Source organism: Doryrhamphus excisus, chromosome 13, assembly GCF_030265055.1.
Source record: "Doryrhamphus excisus isolate RoL2022-K1 chromosome 13, RoL_Dexc_1.0, whole genome shotgun sequence".
NCBI classification, from domain to species: Eukaryota; Metazoa; Chordata; class Actinopteri; order Syngnathiformes; family Syngnathidae; genus Doryrhamphus; species Doryrhamphus excisus.
Genome location: NC_080478.1, coordinates 5013047 through 5036581, shown reverse-complemented (window position 1 = coordinate 5036581; position 23535 = coordinate 5013047). Strand labels below are relative to the sequence as shown.

At 51.0% G+C, this 23535-nt stretch overlaps 3 protein-coding genes across 6 annotated transcripts in view; 1 reads left to right on the top strand and 2 right to left on the bottom strand.

Annotated features, from left to right (window-relative positions):
* LOC131140004 (striatin-3-like) overlaps nucleotides 1–4617 on the bottom strand; it is a 5748-nt gene extending 1131 nt beyond the window's left edge. The window contains exons 1-15 of the mRNA XM_058090027.1: nucleotides 4123–4617; nucleotides 2748–2851; nucleotides 2589–2662; nucleotides 2423–2501; nucleotides 2186–2347; nucleotides 1959–2091; nucleotides 1745–1880; nucleotides 1537–1676; nucleotides 1275–1453; nucleotides 1117–1164; nucleotides 909–1030; nucleotides 673–840; nucleotides 455–595; nucleotides 252–359; nucleotides 64–150 (exon numbers count right to left, since the gene is read on the bottom strand). Coding sequence (XP_057946010.1) covers nucleotides 64–150; nucleotides 252–359; nucleotides 455–595; nucleotides 673–840; nucleotides 909–1030; nucleotides 1117–1164; nucleotides 1275–1453; nucleotides 1537–1676; nucleotides 1745–1880; nucleotides 1959–2091; nucleotides 2186–2347; nucleotides 2423–2501; nucleotides 2589–2662; nucleotides 2748–2851; nucleotides 4123–4389 — 1948 coding nt within the window. The 5' untranslated portion in view covers nucleotides 4390–4617. The remainder of the gene's footprint in view (nucleotides 1–63; nucleotides 151–251; nucleotides 360–454; nucleotides 596–672; nucleotides 841–908; nucleotides 1031–1116; nucleotides 1165–1274; nucleotides 1454–1536; nucleotides 1677–1744; nucleotides 1881–1958; nucleotides 2092–2185; nucleotides 2348–2422; nucleotides 2502–2588; nucleotides 2663–2747; nucleotides 2852–4122) is intronic.
* Nucleotides 4524–6857, top strand: LOC131140006 (AP-4 complex subunit sigma-1-like). 4 transcript variants are annotated; one of them, XM_058090034.1, is made up of 6 exons: nucleotides 4542–5159; nucleotides 5252–5517; nucleotides 5585–5671; nucleotides 5742–5810; nucleotides 5897–5908; nucleotides 6492–6857. In XM_058090034.1, the coding sequence occupies exons 2-6, from the start codon at nucleotides 5380–5382 to the stop codon at nucleotides 6618–6620; spliced, it is 435 nt and encodes a 144-aa protein (XP_057946017.1). In that variant the 5' UTR covers nucleotides 4542–5159; nucleotides 5252–5379; the 3' UTR covers nucleotides 6621–6857. The 4 variants fall into 4 exon arrangements, with proteins under 4 accessions (XP_057946016.1, XP_057946015.1, XP_057946017.1 ...); XM_058090033.1 differs by having other exon boundaries at nucleotides 4524–5159; nucleotides 5742–5908; XM_058090032.1 differs by lacking the exon at nucleotides 6492–6857 and having other exon boundaries at nucleotides 4524–5159; nucleotides 5373–5517; nucleotides 5742–6401.
* LOC131140000 (E3 ubiquitin-protein ligase HECTD1-like) lies at nucleotides 6759–23535 on the bottom strand. Its single transcript, XM_058090023.1, has 44 exons — nucleotides 23336–23535; nucleotides 21088–21223; nucleotides 20860–21009; nucleotides 20549–20783; nucleotides 20102–20329; nucleotides 19707–19988; nucleotides 19358–19628; nucleotides 19003–19079; nucleotides 18826–18924; nucleotides 18628–18742; nucleotides 18380–18554; nucleotides 18159–18297; nucleotides 17915–18085; nucleotides 17627–17849; nucleotides 17283–17546; nucleotides 16985–17196; nucleotides 16765–16911; nucleotides 16586–16680; nucleotides 16390–16495; nucleotides 16198–16332; nucleotides 15984–16123; nucleotides 15695–15907; nucleotides 15512–15622; nucleotides 15268–15434; nucleotides 15011–15187; nucleotides 13475–14449; nucleotides 13182–13403; nucleotides 12975–13108; nucleotides 12747–12903; nucleotides 12607–12677; nucleotides 12368–12519; nucleotides 12243–12297; nucleotides 11959–12175; nucleotides 11798–11880; nucleotides 11587–11714; nucleotides 11312–11513; nucleotides 11102–11239; nucleotides 10442–10908; nucleotides 10216–10374; nucleotides 10036–10114; nucleotides 9861–9954; nucleotides 9632–9782; nucleotides 8637–8781; nucleotides 6759–7286 (listed from the first exon to the last, which is right to left on the bottom strand). The coding sequence occupies exons 3-44, from the start codon at nucleotides 20997–20999 to the stop codon at nucleotides 7149–7151; spliced, it is 7689 nt and encodes a 2562-aa protein (XP_057946006.1). The 5' UTR covers nucleotides 21000–21009; nucleotides 21088–21223; nucleotides 23336–23535; the 3' UTR covers nucleotides 6759–7148.

The window sequence follows — 23535 nt, the reverse complement described above, 5'->3', positions numbered from 1 at the left end:
CGCAAGGTTGTGAGAGAGCGGCCCGGGCCACGCCCACTTTTAAAGTGACGCGCACACACTTACTTCCGGACATCAGGTAGATTCCGTTGGGATCCACAGCCAGACTGGTTACTGCATCCAGGTGAGCCACCATGGCGTGGATGACCTTGCCTGCGTGCGTGCGTGCGTGTGCGCACACAAACGATGAACACACAACTCAAAAATACACAAAATGGTGTTTTTGGAGGGGGGGGGGGTGGAGACAAACCAACCTGACTTGTTGTCAAAGAACTTGATGTGGCGGTCTTCGTGGGCCGTGATGGTGACAGGCAGGGTGGGGTGGCTGACCACCTTGTAGATATGATTACAGCCGGCGTTGGCTGGCGAGGGGGCGGGGCAAGGAGGTAGGAGGGTGTGACGCAATCTTTAACTACAAGATTGTTATGTGTGTGTGTGTGTGTGTGTGTATCCTTACTTCCTTCACTCTGCCCCTTCAGCACCAATGCATGCTGGGAAGTCTCCAAGTCATACACCACCACATCACCACTGTCAAATGACGCCACCATGTGGGCGGGGTCACAGCCGTTGAAGTCCACTGACGTGGGGATGCCGTGGTCTGTGCAAACACACACACACATGTACACATGTCCCCAAGAGGGCGGAAGAGGGCGGCGGGGAGGGGTGCATCCTCACCCTTGCTGGTGTTGAAAGTGCTGATGCAGGGGTCCTTCTCCTGAGGGTTCCAGAGTTTGACTGTTCCGTCGGCCGAACACGACAGGAGGCGGTTCTTGATGCCGCTGTAAGCCAACCCCCACACGGCGTCCGTATGCCCCGTCCACGACGCGGCCAGCGCACCGGCATCTGCGGCATCGGGCGACACACACGCCAGTCACTTCCTCTGAGGAGACGCCGCGTGTGCGTGTGCGTACCGTAGGTGTCGTACGGGTCCACGTTGGAGCTGGGAATGTTCCAGCGCTGGATGGTGGCGTCCAGGCCGCCGCTGAAACACTGCTCGCCGCTGGAGGTCATGGCCAGCGAGAGCACGGGTCCACTGGAGGACGACACACGGAAGGAAGCCTTTAAGACTTTTAGCTTGAAGCGGCGGCGGCGGCGACATAATGGGAGTGTCTTACGTACACGTGAGCTCTGAACGTGTAGACGGGTTCCACATCCAGAGAGGCACTTCTGGAAAAGTCACAAATAAGTGAAAGCCTTCACAATAAAAGCCTTCTAATCAGGGAGATGATGGAGCGAACGCAAAGACAGGCATCATGTGGGTGGAAGCGGGACAGTACTTTTTGGCGGCGATGGTCTTGGTGAGGTTCCACAGTTTCAGCGTGTGATCCTCGGACACGGTAACCAAGCACGGCTCCACGGGATGGAAGGCGAGCGCTCGGACGCCATCAAAGTGACTCCGCAGCGTGTACTTGGGGTTCCAGGTTTTCCTGAATGAAGACTCCTGACCGGACGGCAGCTGGAGAGAGATGGAGGAAGCGGGGGAGGGGTCACCATGGCAAGAGCGGCGATGTGGGCCCCGTAGAACGCGTCGCCACTCACGTCGTAGCTGAAGTCTGTGTCATCGTTGGTGACGGTGAGGTCGGCGAGGTCACCCAATCCCAGCACGCTCTCCAAGACGTGATCGACCCCGCCCATCAGGAAGGACTTCCCCCCGCTGCTCGGGAACGGGAGCGGCTCAGCTGCGTGTGAGAGGAACGTTAGCATGTGCGCTAAAACGTGTCCGTGTCTGATTGGTCAACAAACTCACCCCACTCTGTCCCGTCTCCTGAGCTGCGGGCTTCCCCTGCCCCCTCGCCGTCTTCCGCCGTAACCAGGAAGTCAAACTCCTTCAGCGCCTCCTCCGTGTCTGTGTCGTCCTCCGATGCCAGGCCCTCGTTTCCCACCTGAACGGGAAGAGAAGAATGACGAGGAGGTGACGCAGAGCAGAGCGAGGTGCATGTGTCGAAGTGCACAAGGCGCACCTTATTTTTGTGTTTCCTGCTTCTGTGAAGTTTGTCATCCAGCAACTCGCCATCGTCGTCTTCGTCGTCGTCTTCATCACTGTCCTCGGCGTTCTCCAGGAAGTTGAACGTCTCCAACACATCTCCTGGACTCCTACACACATGCGTAAGGCGAAACACACACACACACACACGCGTTGACGACCTGCCTGGGTGTCATGGCTGATGTGTGACATCTGACCTCTCACCTCTTGTTGTCCTTGCGGCGTTCCGTGCCGTTGATGAGGTGCTGCAGGTTCTTGTTCTCCACGGAGCCGTTGTGATCGGATGCAGAGAGTCCGAGCAGTGATCGAACTCTCTGTGTGCGCACATCCAAGATGGTGTCTGTGTAGCCCACCTCCTGCAGGTACCTGCGCACGCACACACACACACACACAGGTGAGGACCACCCGAGCATGCCTGATGCCGTGATGATGTCATCTTACTGTCGCAGTAGTTGTCGCCCTTGTTTCCAGGTCAGCTGACTGTTGGCGGGAAGCGCCGACACCTCGGAGTCTTTGCTGTCTGCACATCGCATTGACAACAATGTAACCATGATAGCCACAGGGGCGGGAATAACAATGGGGCGGGGTTTAGCGATGCAAAGGTCACCTGATTCAAAGTTGGGCATCTTCACGTCACCTTGGTTCAACTCTGTTCCGTACTTTAACTTGTGGTACTTGGCCCTGAAACACACACACGCGCAATGTTATTGTAGAAGCACACGATGCTCGCTGAAGTTTGCTACAATCCGAACACGCACGAACGCACCTCTCCTGCTTGAGAGCGTATTCCAACATTTTGATTCTTCTGACCAGGTCATTCTTCAGGTTCTCCTGACCTTTCCTCTCCCCCTGCAGGAACGCTATCCTAGCCTGCAACACACATGCACCATGTGAAGATTACCCAATCAGAGCGGTCATAAATGGCAACACACATACACACAACGCAGCTGCTCCTGAAAGATGACACTGATGGCGGCTAACTATTTATAAACACACACACACAGAGTGGTGTCAATGGCAACAGAGGGACTCAAACGCTAAAAAAAGGTCATGACGTCCACCAGTAAAGACGGTTGCCATTGTGATGGGCAAACAGTTCACAGGAAGTGAGCGGAGGCTGTTTACTATTATTATTAAATGTTTTTTTTTATTAGATATTATATATACACAACCGCTGGTGAAAGTCAGGTCACATGACAGCACTCCACCAACCACAACCATGAAGGCATGAAGCGCTTCTGTGAGGTCATAGGTGAGGATGACAAGCAGTATTTATTTTGGGATGGCCCACTTTTAGCTATGTCATCACGTGGCCCCGCCCCCAGACTACTGCTGACCCTTGACCCCCCCCCCCCTTCCAGACCCTGTGTGTGTTCTGTAGTGACCATCGAACGATGATGAATAGTGATCTAAGATGGACGACACCGGGATAAAATGTGTATTGTGAACAGTACGAACATCAAGTATGAAACGAACAGAAAGTTAACGCGAAACACATGCGATGTCATGACTTTCATTTTAACATATGATCTTCATGAGAACATGCTAATGTGTCAGGTAAATAAACGTGTTGCGTTTAGTGTCGCGTGCGTGCTAACTCAACAACACAAACATCTCACGGGCCCAGCTGTTGCTCGGCTAGCCTAGCTAGCTAAGCGAGCTACCGTGACGAACAGAAATTGTCTCACTTGTGTACATTTTGGTATTCAGTCAACAACATTGACGTCGCTCTCGATAAACAACTTAATTCCACCACGAAAGCTTTGCTTTTGAGACAATACATAAGTCCGAACAACTTCCTTAAGCAGCGGAGGGGGCGTCATGCTAACAGCTAATCTCGTAGCCTCTTAGCTTAGCTTTAGCCGACGACAAAAAGCCATGTATTCAGTTTAGCATGTTTTTATTTGAGTCTGTGTCTGGTAACTCTGAAGACAAAAACCTCAAAGTCTTTTCTAATGGCGGCTAACTCAACAATGGTTCTCATGTATACCGATTACATACATACTGATATGAAACGCCGATGTATTTCATATATTATATAGACATAGCGTACATGGGAAACGCAGTGTTGTTGTTTTTACGTACATGCTGCTGTTTCAGTGTGAGCTAAACGTTCCTTAAAGTTCCCATTGGATGCTCACCTGCAGTTCAGTCCGTTCCACTTCCCAGTGGGCCCGCTCCATCTCGAAGCGGGCCCACTCATGCTGGATGTAGTGCAGAATGCCGGGGACGGTATACTGCTGATGAGGCCGCGGTAGCTCGTCCGACTGCTGCGATCCCAGCATTGCCCCACCACCGCCTCCAAGAGCCGGGTGAGAGCCGGCCGTGCCCCCTTGCTGCTGCTGCTCCTGTAGCGGCGGCGGTGGCGGCGGAGGTCCAGCGGCTCCTCCGCCGGGGTGCTCGTCCATGATGCTGGACTTATTTAGAGTGTCCGCGAAAGAGAAGGGAAGCCCGCTCCGTCCCGTGTCTCCACCCCGACTCGTAACGCTGGCTCAGCCGCGTGTGACGCTCGCTGTCCCCAGAGGACTGCGGTGAGTGCGGCTGACGACGGACGGGCTACTGCTGTGTGTGTCTAACCGGCCGCCATTACTGCTCACTCTCACAGCGGAGTAGCCTTCCGCGGTGCATGCCGGGACAACCCGTCCACTGCAAATGCGAAACGTTCACGACAAATGGAAAAATCGGATATCACATGGACTGCGGCGCACAAGTAGCTGAAGGGGAAAATTAATAAAAACTACATTGAAAAGAGCCACCACGACCCACCAAATACCAAGAGACTGTTATCCTAATCAAATGTGTACCACCAAGAGACGTTTGCATTTTATGTAAATAATGGTCGAATACACGAAACACAAATTTCCTGGAACGCTACTTGGAGAGCGAGCATGACATGCGTGTAAAAGTCTGGCTAGCTGGCTAGCAAAAACGCTCAGCTCGTTCCTTCGGCGCTTGATTAGTTATTTTAAACAATATCGTTATCCTGCTACTTGTGTCGAATGTCTGTCTTTAATGACAATTTAACATTTTTCTCAGTAGCGATTTGACTGTCACTATTTGACCTAAAGTGATTAAGACAATGTAGCTTGTGTGGGCTAACAGCAGACAGCTAGTTGACAATGTTTTTGTAAACAGTGGCTAATACTGCTGAAAGGTGGAGGTTACATCCAGTGTAAATGTAAGTCCGCTCACTCTCTTGTAGAATTTTGTGTGTACCCTGGAAGTCTTGACAAAAGTAAAACATGTCGTGTTTTAATAATTCTGTTTCAGATTCTGTTTTCATGAAAAACTACCCAAACCGGAAGTCTAAAACCACTACGCGGAAGTGACATCACCTCAACCCGCAGAAGGTTTTGTTGAATGCACTTAACCAATCAGCTTTGTGGTCCAGTTGGAGGATGATCACCTTCATCCTGATGGTGAACCGCCAGGGTCAGACTCGTCTATCCAGGTACTACCAGCCAGTCAAGCTCAGCCAGCGTGCGGCGCTGGAGGCCGATGTGGTCCGATGCTGTCTGAGCCGTAAGAGAGACCAGGTAATGCACACTCACTTCCGGTCCAGGTCAGGTAATGCTGCCATGTTCATGCCGTTCTCGTTGCCAGTGTTCCTTTGTGGAATACAAAGACTTCAAACTGGTGTTCCGCCAGTATGCTGCACTCTACATCGTGGTGGGCATCACAGAAGATGAGGTCCTTCTTATTGAGCTAATACTGCATTAGCTTATCTTAGCACGGAGACTAAAAGTGTCTTCTTCCGCAGAACGAACTGTCAGTTTATGAGCTGCTGCAGAACTTTGTGGAAGTTTTGGATAAATATTTCAGTCGAGTGGTGAGTTGGGTGTTCCAATGCTGGAGGTGTATAGGGAATGTTGAGTTTATAAATTATAGTCTGACTTCCTGTTTGTGTCCCAACAGAGCGAACTGGATGTATCCTTCCAGGTCAGGGGTGGGCAAACTACGGCCCGGGGGCCACATGCGGCCCACCAAGCGTTTGAATCCGGCCCGCCAGTTGCTTTCTAAGTAACTTCAACTTTTAACATACAAACTGGCAACATGACTTGCAAGTCGGATGTCTGATTTAGTCAAAAATAAACAACAAAACTGTAAAATTAAATGACATAGTTTGATGTGGTGTGATGTTTAAAGTGCTCCTAAAAAAGGGACATGAGAACATACAACTGATATAGGATAACACTTTTACAGATAAAATTAGACAAATAATTCAAGGAAAATGATAAGCATAAAATAGTGTCTGTGTGTTAAATACGTATATGTTCTGGACCCCCAGACAATTTTGTTAACTCAATGCGGCCCTCGAGTCCAAATATTTGCCCACCCCTGTTCCAGGTCATGTGACCTGACAGATACTCATCAGTGTGTGATGGCAAAGGCAAAAAAAAGAACACTGTTGGACGCAATTGTATAGATATTACCTCAAATGATTTATATGTATATATTTGAAAATGGCCGTCACTTGTGGGCTCACCTTCCTCGACTCCAATCATGTCAGATCATGTTCAACCTGGACCGAGTCCACGTCATCCTGGATGAGATGATCCAGAATGGACACATCGCAGAGACCAACAAGAGCAGCATCCTGTCACCGCTCACGGCGCTTGATAAGATGACCGACGGTTGACGCCAACAGGAAGCCAGATGGTGGCGTTCCAAACGATGGAGGAACGAAAGTGACATTCATTACATTTTTTTTCTTTGGATGTCATCCTTCTGGTGGCCATTCCAAAAGAACAGGAGCTCAGTTTCTTGCTACTTTGCAAACATTTTAATGATCTTTTTTTTTTATTGGAGCAAACACGTTTGAAAATATCTGTTCAGTTCAAACTGCAACTTGAGTTAAATAAATGTTTATAATATACAAAGAAAATACAGGAAATTTGTTTCTCTCTTCAAATGTGCCTCGCACATGACCAGTGTTTGAGTCTATGGAAAGAACCAGCACGCGCGCGCACACACACGCGCACACACACAAAGCAATAAAAACAAAAGAAAAAAAATGCTGCCGTACAAACTGAAAAGGAGCAAACACACACACGCATACATGCACCAGATGGGTGAGGATGAGAAAAGCGGACGAGGTGAGGAAGAGAACAGCGTGGGCTGTGAAGGCTCCGCCCCTAGCTGTGATGACAATGATGAAACATGCAGGTCAGTTCAGGTGGAAGCCTTTCTCCATGGTGGCGGCCAGGAGACGCTCCCTCACGATGTCTTCGGAGGAATATTCCGGAAGCTTCAGGTAGTGAACGCACGTGTTGACCGACGGGTAACTGGAGTCTGTGGCATCCACCTGAAAAGGGAGGAGTCGATGGCAGTCAGTCAGTCAGATCCACAGCAGTCCCGGGATCGATGGATTCCAAATGAATAATATCGTACACACGCAAACCTCAGACTGCATGTACACAAGAAAAAAAAATAATCAGCAGGTGTCGTACTTATAGGTTATCACATGGTTTGTCTGGTATCAGGCCCCATATCATGCCCCCAAGTGTCAGTATGTCTGATTCTAGCACGCGGGGGCATGATACGGGGCCTGATACCAGACAAACCATGTGATGATCTTATTATCACATACTATTTCATCATGAGCTTATTATCACATACTTTCGTTTTTCCATCATGTAACGTGCCAGAGAGTTGAATTTTGATTTGAGAGAATCACTGTTCCGCGTGACTGTGAATGCACCAGGGGTGGGGGCGTGTCGTGTTGAGGAAGCACTGTTGCGTTGCTGGCGGTGGTTGCAACGGCGTGGTTACGGCCGACAGTAGCCAGTATTGTTGTGTAACAAAAGCTTGTTAGCGATCACAGTCGTGTCCTTTCCATAGCGTCGGCAACGACGTTACAATAAACATAGACACGTATTTGTCCAACTCAGGCGGGGGAGTACTTTCTACCAGTCTTCGTTCGTTCTTGCAGTTGCAGTCGCCCTTGGTTTTCCGACTTGTATTTGCATTTTTAGTTTTTTTCGATCATTTCAAGAGTGTCCTCCTCATTAATGGTGATAAAACGTTCCATTTCTAATATTCTGTTTGCTATTTTTGACACTACCGGGAGTGTCAACCGCTGACATGTTGACAGAGCACAGACGGCAGCAAAACAAACCCTCGTGCACTGTTCTCTGATTGGTTGTTTCACGGGCACGATACCAGAGCAGCGCGCTGTGATTGGACAGCTACGGGGGGCTGATACTGATAAACTATAGAGTTTAACCATGTCAGTATCACTGCCCTGGGCATTAACACAGTATCATTTCGGCCTTTTCCCGTATCATTCATGGGCGCTTTCTAGTGTATAGGGACAATTAACACTGTAGTATGTGATAATAATGCACGCCATCAGATGTCAATGTGATGAAAATGGCTGCGATCCTCACATCCGCTATGGAACGCATACGACGGCTACGACAGATGCAACATACGTATTGTTTTGAGAAGTAAAATTCCTTACTTAAGTAACCCCAATGATTCAACAGAATCATAACCAAGTGCGGGCCAAGTCACCGTTGATGGACTACACTGCTGTCATGCAACTTAATGTCAAAAAAAATCTGAACTATCCCTTTAAGATCCAACAGTACAAAATGTACATTTTTCAACCGGTCTTAAGGCCTCTTAAATGAGGACTGAGTGTTGCCCTTACCTTCCTGACGATGGTGAGGCGGGGGTGCAGGTTGGCTAGGCCTCCAGGGGGCAGCGTGGAGCAGCCGGTGGTGAACTGTAGGAAGGCTTTCCTTTCGTCCGACGACATTCCGCACAGAACTCTGACGAATCGCAGGAAGCCGGGACTGCATAGAGAAGTGCGTGTGAAAATCACCGTCGTGCTGCGGTGTTCGATGCCAATGTTTTAAAGGACAGTGTTGAAGTAAGAGTTGGACGTAGGGTCCATCCACTCGCTCAGAGTTAAGTGACGTGCAGGACATGTTGGATTCTGGAGCCACGTGTGACAATTTAAAAAGGTACATTTAAAAACTTTGACAGTGATATACAGTCATCCCTCGTTTACCGCGGTTAATTGGTTCCAGACTTGACCCCGATAAGTGGATTTCCACAAAGTAGGATTTAATATTAATAACAAACGGAATGTTTTCATAGCTTTGAGTATAGAAAACCTGTTCATGACTTTCTAAATACATGTTTTTACATGATTAGAGCCCTCTAGACATGATGTAACACCCCAATAGTCACTTTTACACTCCTATTATTCTAATGTAACTCGTTAGATTCTCCAATGTACTTTTTACAGAGTCTAAAAACTCTGTTTCAAATGCAGTGAAGGACAAAGAAGCCGAAAACGTACCACTTCCACACTGATTGAGAAACCCCCCCCCCCCCCACCACCACTCAGTCTTTGAATGTCGGTTCGGCTCTGCTGGCTCAGTAGCCAATCTCCATGCAGTGTGAAATGTAACCTAACGTCATGTCTCACACCATGACAATTTTTCAATATTTTTTTTGACTAATTAGTCAACCATGATATATATTAAGGTGATATGCAAATTGGTTAGAAAACAACTTTAAATTTTGCATGCTATGTCACCTTTTTGGAAAACCCCTTTCAGGAAATTAACCCAATTGGCAACAATGAGCAGAGATGCTTTGTTTATATGAGACCTAATTAATTAAACTAATAATTACCTATCTCTGGTGTAACCCAGCTTTGGCTCAGTGTAGTTGATGATGTCATCAGCAGTCCATGAAGGTGACTGGTTCCCACAGAGGATCATCTGCACCTCCTTGTGGCTAAACGAGCTCAACTTTTCCATTGGAAACACTCGATTGAATCCCTCTGAGGAGGAGGAGGAAGAGGAGGAGGAGACGTAAGGAGGCGATCTGTGCACATGTATGTGTCCGAGTCTGCACTTACCTCTGAAGGCCTCCATCTGTTTCTGGATTCCCGTGTGCATACAAAAGTCAAACATTAACTCCACGTAGTCCTCTGCATTCTCCATGGTCACCATCTATGCAGAATCAGCATCATCAGCATCATCAGCATCACGATTACCATGGCTACCATTCAAACATCAGCTACGGGTTTTTACCTCATCATCGCCGTTTAGTTTGAGATCTACTGCTGAGAAACCATGAACTTTGGAAGAGGGACAGAACTGGAAGTTCAACCTGTTCATGGAGACAGTCAGACATGACCTCACGAGTCCTCTGCTTGGGAGTGAAGCTAAAGTTCTGCGTGACATTCACGTCCGCCAATCATGTCATCTTACCCCAGGTCTTCTATGCTGAGGGGAGGTCCAGAGCCCAAGGGGTTCCTCAGCATCAGGTCTTGCAGTCTTGTGTTCTTGTCATCCTCGGACAGATTTTTACTGGCCAGGATCTGCCTCCTTTTGACCACCAACTCCTTGACCTCCTTCAGGAAGCTGGCCCTGTGAGGAGAGGAAGCGAGAGTGGGGTTATCGCCCTCCAGGCGCCATCACGAAGCAGGAGTCTCACCTGTGGGGATTGACCAGCTGGAAGTCCTCCCAGGTGAGGATGCCATGGTACCAGGCAGGAGGTTTGGGCTTGGGCGGGTCCATGATGAACTCGGACTTTGAGTCCTCGTCGAAGCTGCCCACAGAGTACGTCTCCTGGCTCTCCTCGGTGGACGCCTGCGACTGCACATCGGACAGCAGCAGCCGCTCCGAGTCGTGACCATGCGGTGAGCCGCGTGACGAGTAGAGCAGCTTGCTCATGTTGGACTTGATGTCCCCCATGCAGAGCAACTTAAAGAAGGGCTGAGACACGGGAAGGTCCACCAAACGGTTGTCCTGGATGCACTTGGCCAGGAACACACCCAGGAAGTGGAAGAGTTTGGTGATGCGCTCCAGTTCCTCGCTATCCTGAGGGAACGGTGCCGGGAAGAGACCGCATGAACGCTGCACGTAGAAACCCGGAGGCTTCAGGCCACCGCCCAGGTCCACCTAGGACACAAGTCACGGCATGATGCACATGAAGAAGACGTCAAAAACTTAATCCGAAGACTAACAGGCTAGACTTTTCTTCTCATGAAATCAACATTCATATTCGATTTCGACTGTCCGCACAAATCTCAATCACGACTTTCTTGCTACGTTTTATTCATTCATGGGAGGACAAACGCCAAAAGCATCAGACCTGTCGTGACTCGTCATCAGGGAAGTCGTCGTCACACAACCAGATTCCCAGTGATGTTCTCTGGAATTCTGCAGCCACCAAAGCGTAGAACTCCAGCGTTGGACCGAGGCCGGTTCCCTCCTCTCCTTGGAACTCCACCTGAGCGCACATTTACACTGCATGGAGTCATCGTAAAAACATGACACCGCCCAGATTGGGGCGACCTCTCACCTCAAGCACAGACTTCCTGTCGGCGTGGATCTGCATGACGGACTCGGCCCACTCCATCATGGCCTCTCCTCGCGGGACTTTGACGCGCTCATGTTTGAGCCGGCCCACCCTGAAGTCTCCAGGGTCGTCCCTGCGCACCGTGGTAGACGGGCGAGAGCGCTCCATGGTGGCCTCGCGCCGGTTCTGCAACCAAACGATGGCCCTGCCCACACAGACACACGGGTTGAGGCAATGTATTTCACGTGATGCTGGACGTGACCTTCCGAGGTCATCACCTGGAGGCTCCAAAGGCAGTGCAGGTGAAGAAGAGCTGTCGGGTCTCAAATGGGATCAGGAAAGGACACTTGGATGTCAGCTGTTCACACCAGTCAGGAAGTGCACCACTCGCAAGCGCCAGCGGCTCCTGAGGGTGGGGGTGAAAAAAAAAAAAGTTTAACATGCATGAGCAAAAACAAACAGTGTGGAGAAAACCGGTCATGAACTGACTTCGATCTGCTGAAGGATCTTTGTGGTGATCTTCTTGCTGGTGAACTCTTCCGGCGCTGCATTGAACTGCAGCTCATCTGCGTCTGCACACAAGAAATACGACCTTGTGTATTCTGAATGTGACATGTGGGCGTCGCCCGAAGCCAGCGAGGTCTTCTCACCCTCCTGCAGTGTGCGTGCGTTGGAGGCAGCGTCTCCTCCGATGATGTAGAGAATGCGGAGGAGCTGCAGGACGTCCTCCACGCCACACGTGTTCTGACTGCAGCCCGCTTTGGCCTGCGGCGTCTCTCGACTGCATCCCAGAATGTCACTGCTCTGATTGGACAACAGCGAGTTCGGACTCAGACCGCTGCCACCCACGCTGTGTTCACAGAAGTCCTGAAGACATCACACAAACCGTCAACACAACGCGCACTCTTTTCTATTTGGAGATGTGTGTGTTCACCATCTTGTCGCTCTCTTTCTCCTTGCAGGCGTCCTTCAGCTCTCTGTACATGATCCTGTCAAAAACACATCATCAACACCCCAACGTCGTCTTGGCTACTTTTGCCTCGTCGGATCTTATTTTACGTGTATGTGGGCTCCCAGATGCGTCGCAGTTTGTCCGTCTTCACGGCGCCGTTGCACGAGAGCTGTAGCAATCGCTGGACGTAGAAGAAGATGGTGGACTTGTAATTGGACAGAGGAAGCTCCACCTCCCGTGTCGTGCCCAGACCCGCCACCTGGACGCGTTCACACACACACACAAGCAAGTTTATTTGTACAAATACATTTATTTGTACAATAAATCCATCAGAAAAGTGCGCTACCTTGAGGGTAAGGGCCAGATGAGGAGAAGGAGCACACTCCACCTCCTCCTGCACCTCAGAGCAAGGAGTCCCTGATACAAAAGGAGTGAATTAAACACGTTGTTTAGGCTGGAGGTTTAAAAAGGTCGGCTGGTGCTCACCTGGCGGAGGGATCTCCAGATCAGTGGTCTGCTGTACATTGGTTCTTCCAGGTCGGGGGTCAAAAGCAGGGACCAAAGCTGAAAACTGTCTCTTTAGTACAAAATCGTCATCCCACGTCCTTCTGCGACCTCCTTTGGTCTCATACTCCTCCTCCTCCTACAGGAAAGCATGTTTCATTCATTTTTTGTTTGTTTAAAAAATTAAAAACAAAAAGTATTACTCCATACCAACACCTCCTCATACTCCTGGTCCTCCTGATTGTCGTCTTCGTTCTCATCATCGTCGTCGTCAGGCTCTGGAAGGTCTTCTTCATCGTCAAGCTCAGCTAATAGCGTGTTAGCGCGACAGCTATCCAGGAAGTCTGCGTGAAAGAAAAGTGTCACAGTGTGAAGGCTGCCTGGCTGGCGTGGCCTGCTCAGGATGGGAAGTCTGACCATAGAGAGAAAATTCCGCTTCCTGTCCCGTGTCGCTCTCGCTGGACGTGGATGTCAGGCTGGTGGTCAAGGTGTTGCTTAGCAACTGCCCCACTGACAGGCCAGTGGTGGCTGTGGCGACGTTATTGCTGCTGGTTACGATGGAGGTTGACATGGTAACGGTGGAGGTGGTGCCAGTGGTGGTGAGGTTCGGAAAGCTCTGAGCGCCCATGAGCGGAGACGCTGCAAACAAGGATCGGGAGGTTAAGCGGCCGTCAGCTGACTAATGGAGAGAGTGTGGTCATGTGACTCACTGGCCGTGCTCATGACATTCCTCCCGAGCGTGTTGGTGTTGTTGTCGCTGCTGCTGCGGCTCAGGTTCATGTTGTTGGTGGCGTTTGTTCGCGACATGTTGGGCGCGCGGCGTACAAACGACTCCATTAGGCTGGCCTCGCGGGACGAGAGGTTGGGCACGCTGGCACTAGAGCTCATGGGGGCGCCGGCCGCCAGCAGGGAGCTGACCGACAGGCGGGCATTGGCAGCCGAGCACAAAGGCCTCTGGGAGGGCACGTCCTTGCTCGGAGATTCGGACACAGAGCTGACGTCAGGCGAGCTCACGCTCACCAGCCCCATGGAGATGGCCGTCGCCGGGTCGTCGGATGGGTCTTTGTTCCGGCCTTCTTCACCGGGGGCGGACGCGTCTGCGGTGATGGTGCCCGAGCTGGACGCGGAACCGGACCCGCCCTCCATGGCGGAGGACAGCACCATAGGTTCTTCACCAATAGGTTCTTGCTGCTGGCCCTCAGAGCCGGCCCCGCCTCCTGTGAGTCCACCCACCCCAGAACCCTGGTCCAGCAGCAGCCCCTCAACCCTCTTGTCCGGCCGCAGCCCTCCGGCGGGGAGGCCGAGGGAGGAGCTGAGGCTGATGTCAGAGGAGGAGGCCACACTACAGACAGAGCTGCTACTGCCCTTCCTGCTGGAGGAGCTGGCTCCACCCAGCGACGAGGCCCCGCCCTTGTCTGGACAGTTATTTTTCACCAGACTGCTCCACGACTGCTGCTGCGAGGAAGAAGAGGTAGTGGTGGTGCCGCCACTGGCTGCCGGGGTCAAGGAGTGTCCCACCGTGGAGAAGGCGGGGCCTGAAACAGCGGATGAGACAGGTTTGGGTGACGGCGCTGTGGCAGCCGACTCAGGGTCGTACCCTGGAGCAAGCTTGAGGTCAAACTTCCCTTCAGCGCCCATACGGTAAGAGTTAGAGCCGCCAGCATCCCAGGTTACATCAATCCAGCCTGGATGGACAGAGAGATAGGAGGAGACGCACGAATGGATGTCAGAGACCCGGCAGAGAGGCGGCGACAGCAAGAGAGAGGCGCAGACAGCAGAGACGTAGACACACACACTGGACCAAGCGACTTTGGACCAAACCTCCCTTATAGTTGCAGTGAGGGTCCCACTGGGGCCTTAAACAAACACCGCTTTGGTCCAGTGAAGGGAACACACACAAGGGGTAGAACATTTGTGACAAAGCCTCAGTTCATCGTCATTCACGACATCATAGAATGCCGACGAGGAGCCTGAAGAAGATGAAGCGGAGGAGTGGCTGGAGTGTGCGTGCACGTGTGTGTACGATAACTAAATTGTGAAGCTGATCGGCAAGTTATGATCATGTGACATCGGCACGCTGGCCGCCCTCTGAACGTGGAGGGATCCAAACCTTTCCGGACCTGAAGAACTCAAGGTGATTCTTTCTGATTCCTCCATTTTAACATCATTGTTTTTTTTTGTTTTTTTTTTAACGTGACTCACCAAGCACAACATTATTTATGATAGACCTTTCATGGCGGTCTTACCGTTATGGGCCTCTCCAGTGACGGTGCCCTCGCCGGCCGGGTTGCCATCCTGGTCACGCCACTTCCAGTCAATGCCACGGACGACTCTGGCTCCGGGGACGATGTACTTCATCACCTGGGAGCGAAAGAGGCGCCGCTGGCGTCGAAGATTGGCCTCAGCTTCCTTCACGGCTTTACCTTTGGAGGTTCCAGAGTGGGTTGATGCGGGCGCGGCAGACAAAAGTCAAGACAAAAGGGGCCGGTGAGTGTGTGCTCACCTAGCTGGTCCTCGCATACGGAAGTAACGGTGCCATAGAGCTCCAGGCCGGACAAAGACAGGTAGTGGGTCTGGGCGCTGGCGTTCTTGCCCATTTGCTTGATTCTGATGTGTCGCCAACCCTGTTTCTCGTCTTTGGATGGGTCCAGAGGCCATGTGGCGGTCGACCTGGATGCGCACACAACAAACTTCATCGTAAAGGTCTGGAGAAGGAGATGGCTGCTATGTAAACACTGGCTCCTTACCCTGGTTCAGTCAGGCTGCAGTCGTCCATGTGTGTATACAGCGTGGTCCAGTTCTGACCGTCTTTGGACACCTGGAACACCCAGTTCCTCAATGCAGAGCGCCCGTAACCCCTGCAGAAGAAGAAGTATTTTGATCATTTTATTACAAGGCACGCATCAAAGTGTGGCCGTTTGTGTCGTTACCTGGCGTGCCTCAAGGTGTACGCCGAGGGAATGACCCAGAGGCCCAGGTCGACGGCAAACCAGGCATTCTTGTCATCGTTGGTGTGACAGTTGAGGGCAGAGCTGTCCCGACTCAAGATGTCCTCCAGACGGCCATAAGGGAGGTTCCGTCCCTCTGATGAGGTCACCACCACCAGACCATAGGCGGCAGGGTTGACCCACTCGTAGGCCGTCCTGAGGGAAGCAGGAGTGCATCACATTAGCAAGGCTTATGCAGGGTCAGAACGAGGCTTACTTGAACCGGACTTACTTGGCATTGGTTCCGACCCAGTAGATGACGCCATTCTCATCAAAGTCGTGTTGGTGTCTGAAGGTGAAAGTCTGACCTTCTCTTAGCTTCCTGACAAAGATGAAGGAGGAGCGCTCAAAGTCGTACCACTGCTTTGCGACCTGCGACAAGAAGAGAAGACTTTGTCAAACTCGGCTTCTGGTGCATGTTTGTGTGGAGGGAGACCTCAACTGACCATCTTCAGCAGGTACTGTTCCAGTGACTCCACGGTGGCCAGGGGTTCCATCTTCAACATGCGCCCCGTACGGTCAATCAGAGCCGTCTCGCCTGGTGCTCGCTCCAGGCGAAAGCGCAGCCTCCTCGTCAAGATCTAAACGGCATCACAATGAAGATGACGCTCCGTCAAGAGGGAGCGACTGTGTCTCACCTGTAGGTTGTAGGAGGAGCCAGGAGTGTCGTACAGGTGCAGGGGAAGGCGCTCAATCGACTCCAGGACAGCAATCAGCTTACGGATTAAGGCAATAGCTGGTTGGCTGGACACAGGCACACGTTGATTTACAGTACATAGAAAAACAAAATCATAACAATAATAATAATAATAATAATAATAATAATAATGTTACCTTTCATCATCTTCATTCTCACAGAAAGCCGCCTTGAAGACATTGATCCTCTCCATTAAAGGCTTACAATCATGTTTTAGGTCCAGGTCCACGCTCTAAAGAAGACCACGTAGGAGGTGTGAGTGACCGTGTGCATGCGTACGCACACATAGTAGTACAGTACGTCAAGAATGACTCACGTTGTTGAGCACAGTGAAGAGTGCTTGCACCAAGCCGCTGCTGCACATCTCGTAAGGAGAAATTGTGTTCTCATCTTTCAGCACCACAATGAGGTTCTCCAGGGCCGTCTTCATCAGGTCCCTCCAGGTGTTCTCCCCTTCAACACACTGAAACACAAACCGCCTCAGGTCAGAGTCTGCCTTTTATGTCGCCGTGCTGCTGCCGGTCGTGGCTACAGACTTGTCTGTTGGTGTGCAGCTCCCAGGAGGACTCTAGCTGTGTGGAGATGTTCCTCAGGGTGACCACCACTCCTCTGGGCATGCTCTCCACGGCCTTGAAGTGGTCATCATAGAGTTCCCTGGCCATGCTCTTTACTTTCTGTTTGGTCTTTTCCAGTTTGGACTTCAGCTTGCGGCCTCGCTTTCCTGTCCATCCCGTCACAAACTCAGAACCTGCAGAGACGGCACGAGAGCAGAAGATCAGATAGACGCTGTCTTCAATAGAGCCAAGTAACTCTACAGGGTATGCCTGCGCTTACCCAAAGATGTTTCTGCAGTGAATGAGTGTTTGGTTCCTCTGTTGGACTCGAAAACAAAGCCCGGCAGGTCCTCTTTCAAGATGGTGGCCTGCTGACCATCCGAGTTGTGGATGGCAATCTCACCATCCTTCAGGCACGTCAGAGACCAGTTTCCCACCGTCAGCTTGGAGGGACCCAAACTGGAAAGGATGGGCTGGCTGGATGTCACTGGTTTCACCTGGCTCCTCGCACGCTGAAGCTTCTCCAGGAACTCGCTGCGGGACTCTGCGGGAACGCCATGAACTAGAGATTACAAATCACTCCCAAAAGTTGCATCGAGGTCATTGGTGTGTGCGCTGGTGCACCAGAGCTGTCGGACCCCCCCTCGGGACTGCCACTGGAGTACATGGTGGCCAACTTCCCATCCAGGATGAAGCGGAACCATCCATTCGAGCCGTTTGAAAGTTCGAGGGCGGCAGCATCCGACCAGATGTAGAGACAGTCTCTCCCCCTGATGATGGACCAGTCCCGCCAGTGATAGGGCTTCCCTTGGAGGATCTCCCTCGCGTCCTCCTGCACCTCCTCCTCCTGCTTGCACACAAACACGCACGTTGGAGCAGGAAATCACGCGTGAGACGCTTCCTGATACAAACCTTCTCAGGTTTGACCTCGTCCTCGTTCTCATCATCTGATGCGGGTCCGGCCAGTGTGGACACTTTGTTGATGACTCCCAAGCGGGCCAGCTGGTCCAGGAAGACGTCTCCTCCTTTGTCCACCAGATCTCTGATGATCTGCAGGGCCAGGAGGTGTCCATCGTCGTCGTCCTGACAAAAGACACAGGTTAATTTGGGGTCTGCACTCAATGCCTACAATGCAAGGTCGGTTGTTGCGGCTTACCTCCTGGTCCAGCACAGTGGCACTGATCTCCACCAGGATCGTGGGCAAGTTGTGACCCGTCTCGCTGTCGCAGACTTCCTTGAGCAACACCTCACTGCTATAGTGGACCATCTTCCGGATCAGAGCCAGACTGGCTTTCCTAAATCACACACACACACACACACACACACACTTGAGTGTGCTGGTTCTGGTGAGTCTAAAGACTGAGTGGGTCGGTTCACCTAATAGAAGGCAGCATGGTTTGCTGAAAGGTTTGTGCAAAAACAGGCAGCAGTCTCTTCAGGTAGATGGGGGCCATTTCTGGATCCCCTTTGGGCTCGCCTCCTTCCTCTTCCTCCTTGTTGACATCCTTCTTCTTCTTGTCATCACCCTTGTTGACCGGACACATCCAGTCTCCTGTCAGGCAGACACCGACATGACTACCTGCCTGCAGGACTAGCTGCATACGCGCGCACACACACACACTCACCGGGAGACTGCAGTATGGCCACCACTTCACTGTGCCCCCGCTCCCGAGCCTTGTCCAGGGGAGTCTTTCCATCCTCATCCCTCAGGTCAGGGTTGGCACCGTGACGCAGCAGAGTCTGTACGCCGAAAGACACGCAATCATTTAGACCACCGGCTGCGGATAAAAGGGTCTACAAAACGGCGTATGTGGACTAGTGACCTTTGCTACTTGAGGCCGTCCAAAGCATGCAGCGTAATGCAGCGAGGATGACCTTTGACCTCTGTTGACATCAGCACCCCTCTCACACAAGAACTCCACCTGAAATCCCGAATGAAAATGAGCGGGGTCAAGATGAGACTTTTAGAATCTCCGTGCTGGCCTACGTGGTCTCCGTACCATTTCCTGCGTGCCAAAGGCCGAGGCCCAGTTGAGCAGCGTCTGACCCACGTCGTCCATGAAGTTCACCTCAAAGGCTGAAAAAAACAGTTTGTTATTTCAAGTGACAATAAGGGTGTTTTGCTAGGGTTGGGCGTCGTTTGAATTTGAACGATTCCGATTCTGGTTCCTAACGACTCAATTGCGATGCTTTTATACAGTCATAAACATTTGCATGGTTTAAATGAGGGTGCCAGAGTTCTGGAACTTTTTATCAACCAGTATATGACCATCAAAACATTCAAGTTGAATATAAATGTTAAATATAAATGTACACTTTCACAAATGTGTTTTTTTGAACAGATGTAGCACTTACCTCCCGTGTCGATGGCGTCGATGAGGGCGTCTGTGTCTTTGCTGCGGATACAGTCGATGAGCTGTCGGTGGGATCTTTCTCCCGAGCTGTCCAAGCGTCGCAGACAAGGGATGCGACTCGAGGATCCGGCCGTGGATTTGGGCAAGGCCTTGCGGCCCTCAAATAGGAGCACCAGCAGCAGGTCGACCAGCCGCATCGTGTCCAGCACACAGCGCTCGTCCCCTCCCAGAGCAGACTCCATGGAGTTTGGCAGAGCGGAGCGCAGCAGGTCCTGAGGACCAGAGCAGGAAGGAGTCAAAATAAGTGATTCAATGTGTTCGGATGTCGAGTTTGAAGACATGTGACCTACGTGCGTGACGAGTGGGGAGCCCCTGCACAGCGTGGACAGGAGGCTGACAATGGTCGACACTTGATTGCTAAGTTTGGAGTCGGGCGCTGAAGGAGCAGCGCCCGTCGACGTGCGGCCGGGCTTACAGGCTGAGGAGGGACCCGACGCGGCACCGCCGGCAGCAGCCATGCGGGAGAGCAGCTCCTCCGTCAGGCCGTGTTTGGCCAAAGGGGCAGGGTCCACACCTCGTCGGGTGAAGCGGTCCGCCAATGAAGCAAAGCAGCGCAGAGCGCCATCTGATACCTGAAGCATTCATCACACAATCATGACCTTCAGTGAAGCACCACTGCTCCCCCTACAGGTGTACGCTGTCGGTCAGAGTAGGTCAAGTCAATGCTGACGTCACATTGTGCTACCTGGTGATCTTCATGCTTGAGAAGGCTGGACAGAGACTCCACGCAGGTCTCCAAAGACGAGTCTTGAGGCTCCATCTTGCTGCAGAGGCGGGACACCACCGCCATGGCCGAGTGTAGCGTATCTTTGTGCACCAGGTGGCCGCTGTCTCTGATGAAGCTCAGCACGCAGTTCAGGCCGCCCGCCTCGAAAACGGCACCGGACTCCCTGGTACAGATCAGCTCGAGGACCTGGCACAAACACAACCGAGACGGCTGTTGACACAAGGTCACATGACTTCCTCCGATTTCATGTCATAGATTGGTATGACAACGATAAAGATGACAAATCTGATGCACACAAGACCAACAAAAGTTTGCTAGCATGTGGTGACGGTTGACATCCATCATGCTAACAAGTGTCACTTTGTGACTTCCTGACAACAACAGCATTTTTGTCACGCAACCTACCTTGACGCACTGCTCAGCCAGGTCTCTGCTGGTTCTGTTGTTGAGCTCCACCACCACCAGACGGCTGCAGAGCGCTTTAATGGCGCCGTCCACACCTACAATCCTACGGGTGCATTCTGCAGACACGTCCAGGTAGTAGGTGATGGCGCGCGCCGTCACTTCCAGCACATTGTCTGGAGCGCTCTCATCCAGGAAGATCTTACACAGCGCCGGGAGGAAGGTCCGAGGGGGACACCTGAAGAGACGCGGTGTTGAGGTCAGCTGGCTACACAGTCACTGTGAAGTCACGTGCGAGCGACGGACGCACTCACGTCTCAAAGCAGCGGTCCACATTGTCAGACATGAGCAACAGCATGCAGAGTTGCTCCAAAGCGATGAGTTGCATGTCGCGCTCGTCGCCTTGACCCATCTGGAGCCACTCCAGCAGGGTGTCTGGGTCCACGTCTGCCATGATGGCTCGCCTGCACACACACACACACGTATTGCAAGTACAATTAGGCTGAGACTTTAAACTTCTTGAAGGTCAGCTGACCTCTCACCTGGAAGGCCGCTGGCTACGTGGTCTGGCTGGCGGCCAATCACTGCTTCCGCTGGACTCGCGGTTTGGGACTCATCCAAGCAACCAGGAAGGCGAGTCACTCTTGTAAGGGCTTGCGGGACATGAAGTGTGAGCAGCTGTCAAAGACACAATCCATTACAGTCATCGTTTCAGCTTTTACTTTGAAAGCTTCTCGTTGTTATTCCTTTAGATGGCGGCTTAGGCCACGTTTACATGCTTGTGGATGAAAAGTTGTGTTTTGGCAGTCATGACATGACAATGTTTCATTGCTTGAAAACGGAACAAAACAGACGCAGTATATATTAAAAAATAGTGTTTCCTGTGTCGTGCATTTGGAGAGCCAGACTTTAAGGGCACCTCCACAAGCCCAGGGAGCATGCATTAATTCCATCATGAAAGGCATGGTGTGGAAGAACGCAAAACACCTCCTGACCAGCGGACGTCATGATAGCGGTCGCGCTCAGAAGACACACTCTTCTATAGTTTGGTAATACTTGGTCTTCCAGCTGGAATACATAAACCAGGGGTGTCCAGGGGCCATTTGTGGAAAGCAACTCATTTTTTGGGCACATTTTAAATATGAAATAAGCAGAAATAACATAGGCATAAGGTAACGAGACAAAGCTGCTAAGTTGAGAAATACCACATAGAGTTGTCTTTAAGCCAGGGCTGTCAAAATATACATTTTTATGCACTTTCCAGCAATTAACATGTGTATCATGGTAAGCCACTACTTTTATGAGGGTGTACGGAGACATGTGTAGTCCGCCCCCCAGACAACTGACTTTATTCCTACCCTAACACAGAAACAAGAGTGGGATCCCAACACCATGTATGCATCTTCAACTCCTAAACGCATCTCCTCGTAACAATACATCCTTCCGAATGGTGCGTTCACAGACACCAAATATCAACACGATAAAACCAGGCGAACTGAGACCATTGGATGTCAGCGAGTACGAAAAACTACTTAGGTTCATTCAAGCAAACATACAAAGACAAGCAGATATGTAAGCTGCAGATAGAGAAGGTCCAATGAGCAGGAAGCACAGCTGACGATGTGCAGAAGGAAACGCTGACTCGAAGACATGACTTTGGGGAAGATGGGAATGAGACGTGTGGGGAAGTTACTCATTCATATGAATGAGACGAGCTTTGATACACACCACACACATTGCTTGTGGTGCGTTCATGTTGCATTTGTGACTAGTTCACGGAAAATCTGCATGTCACAAATTGTGAACATTTTAACATGTAGACATACTTCACACCTGTTTATGACTATTCTAGTCATTGGTAGGCAAAATTACATACCACTGAGGGGACCAAGCCTGTGGAAGTGTAAACGCCCCTTAAGCCTCTGAAAGAGCAACAGCACAGATGGAGAGAGGATCGAACAGACGACTTACAAATGATTAAAGTAACTCAAGTGAAATGTGATTCAACTGCAGCTCAACATTGTAGTAAAATAAACTACGTCGGACAACACCAGCACTTGAGGTCAAATGTTACAATTCCTAAAAGTCATTACAAAAAAAAACACTAGCTGTTTTGAAGGAATTATTATTATCAAGTTCAGTTTCATGCTACCTGTTTTGACCTTTAACCCCTCAAAGCCGAAGCAAAACAGCAACTACTTGACCTAAAGAAAGCGTGATCGAGTCCACAGACAAACACGATCGGCCCCAGAAGCTAAGCTAGCAGTGTTAGCAGACGTGTGTTGATTATTAGTCACAAACAAGCTCCAGCAGGTCAGCAGTACCGTGTAGCCCAGCAGCTAGCATTTCAGCCTGTTAGGCCGCTAGCTCAAACTTCAACATTATAGAAAATAGCGACAATGTCAACCCACTTTACTGAACCAGACCCACATTTAACACTTTAAACAGCGGACTGGATAAATGTGATGCGTTTGAGTTTTATTACCTCTATGTGGCGTAATGTATTAATAGTTTCAGTTAGTTGGTAAGCTAGCACCACGCTAGCTTACCGAACAGTACGATGACTTAACAGTTTTGTTAGCGACATATATAGTCCTTCGTCTGTCTAACAGTCTCGGTAATATTTCGCTGTTAGCGCGACACGGACGGTTCCTTTGGGGGACTGTACTTAAAAAAAACACGCGGCCTTCTGCTGGAGCCTCTGAGCTCGAGTTCCAGGAGAGCCGGGAGGCCGCGACGCAGGCGCTGGACGACCTACAGGAACGATCCCGGTCCAGATGAAGCACTCACCGTCTTTCTTTAGCGACGACGCCGACACGGACAGCTGGGGTACGTGACCTGTGAATTAGTTGTTCACAAGCTATATACAAAAACTACCACCGACGACCGGGGGTGGCTTCCATTTCTTCCGAGCAGGTCCAAAGAGGTGAGTGGAGATGTGACGTTCGCGAACGAATTGATTCTTTTGAACGGCTCTTCCCAGCGAACGA

What these genes read in the sequence shown, in the direction of transcription:
- LOC131140006 (XM_058090032.1), top strand. Translation starts at nt 5,380, where the DNA reads ATGATCACCTTCATCCTGATGGTGAACCGCCAGGGTCAGACTCGTCTA. An exon ending in TGAGCCGTAAGAGAGACCAG is followed by an intron (nt 5,518 to 5,584) that starts GTAATGCACACT and finishes TCTCGTTGCCAG; the next exon opens with TGTTCCTTTGTGGAATACAA. An exon ending in TGGGCATCACAGAAGATGAG is followed by an intron (nt 5,672 to 5,741) that starts GTCCTTCTTATT and finishes CTTCTTCCGCAG; the next exon opens with AACGAACTGTCAGTTTATGA.
- LOC131140000 (XM_058090023.1), bottom strand. Translation starts at nt 20,999, where the DNA reads ATGGCAGACGTGGACCCAGACACCCTGCTGGAGTGGCTCCAGATGGGT. An exon ending in GAGAATGAAGATGATGAAAG is followed by an intron (nt 16,496 to 16,585) that starts GTAACATTATTA and finishes GCCTGTGTCCAG; the next exon opens with CCAACCAGCTATTGCCTTAA. An exon ending in AGAAAGAGAGCGACAAGATG is followed by an intron (nt 12,176 to 12,242) that starts GTGAACACACAC and finishes TGATGTCTTCAG; the next exon opens with GACTTCTGTGAACACAGCGT.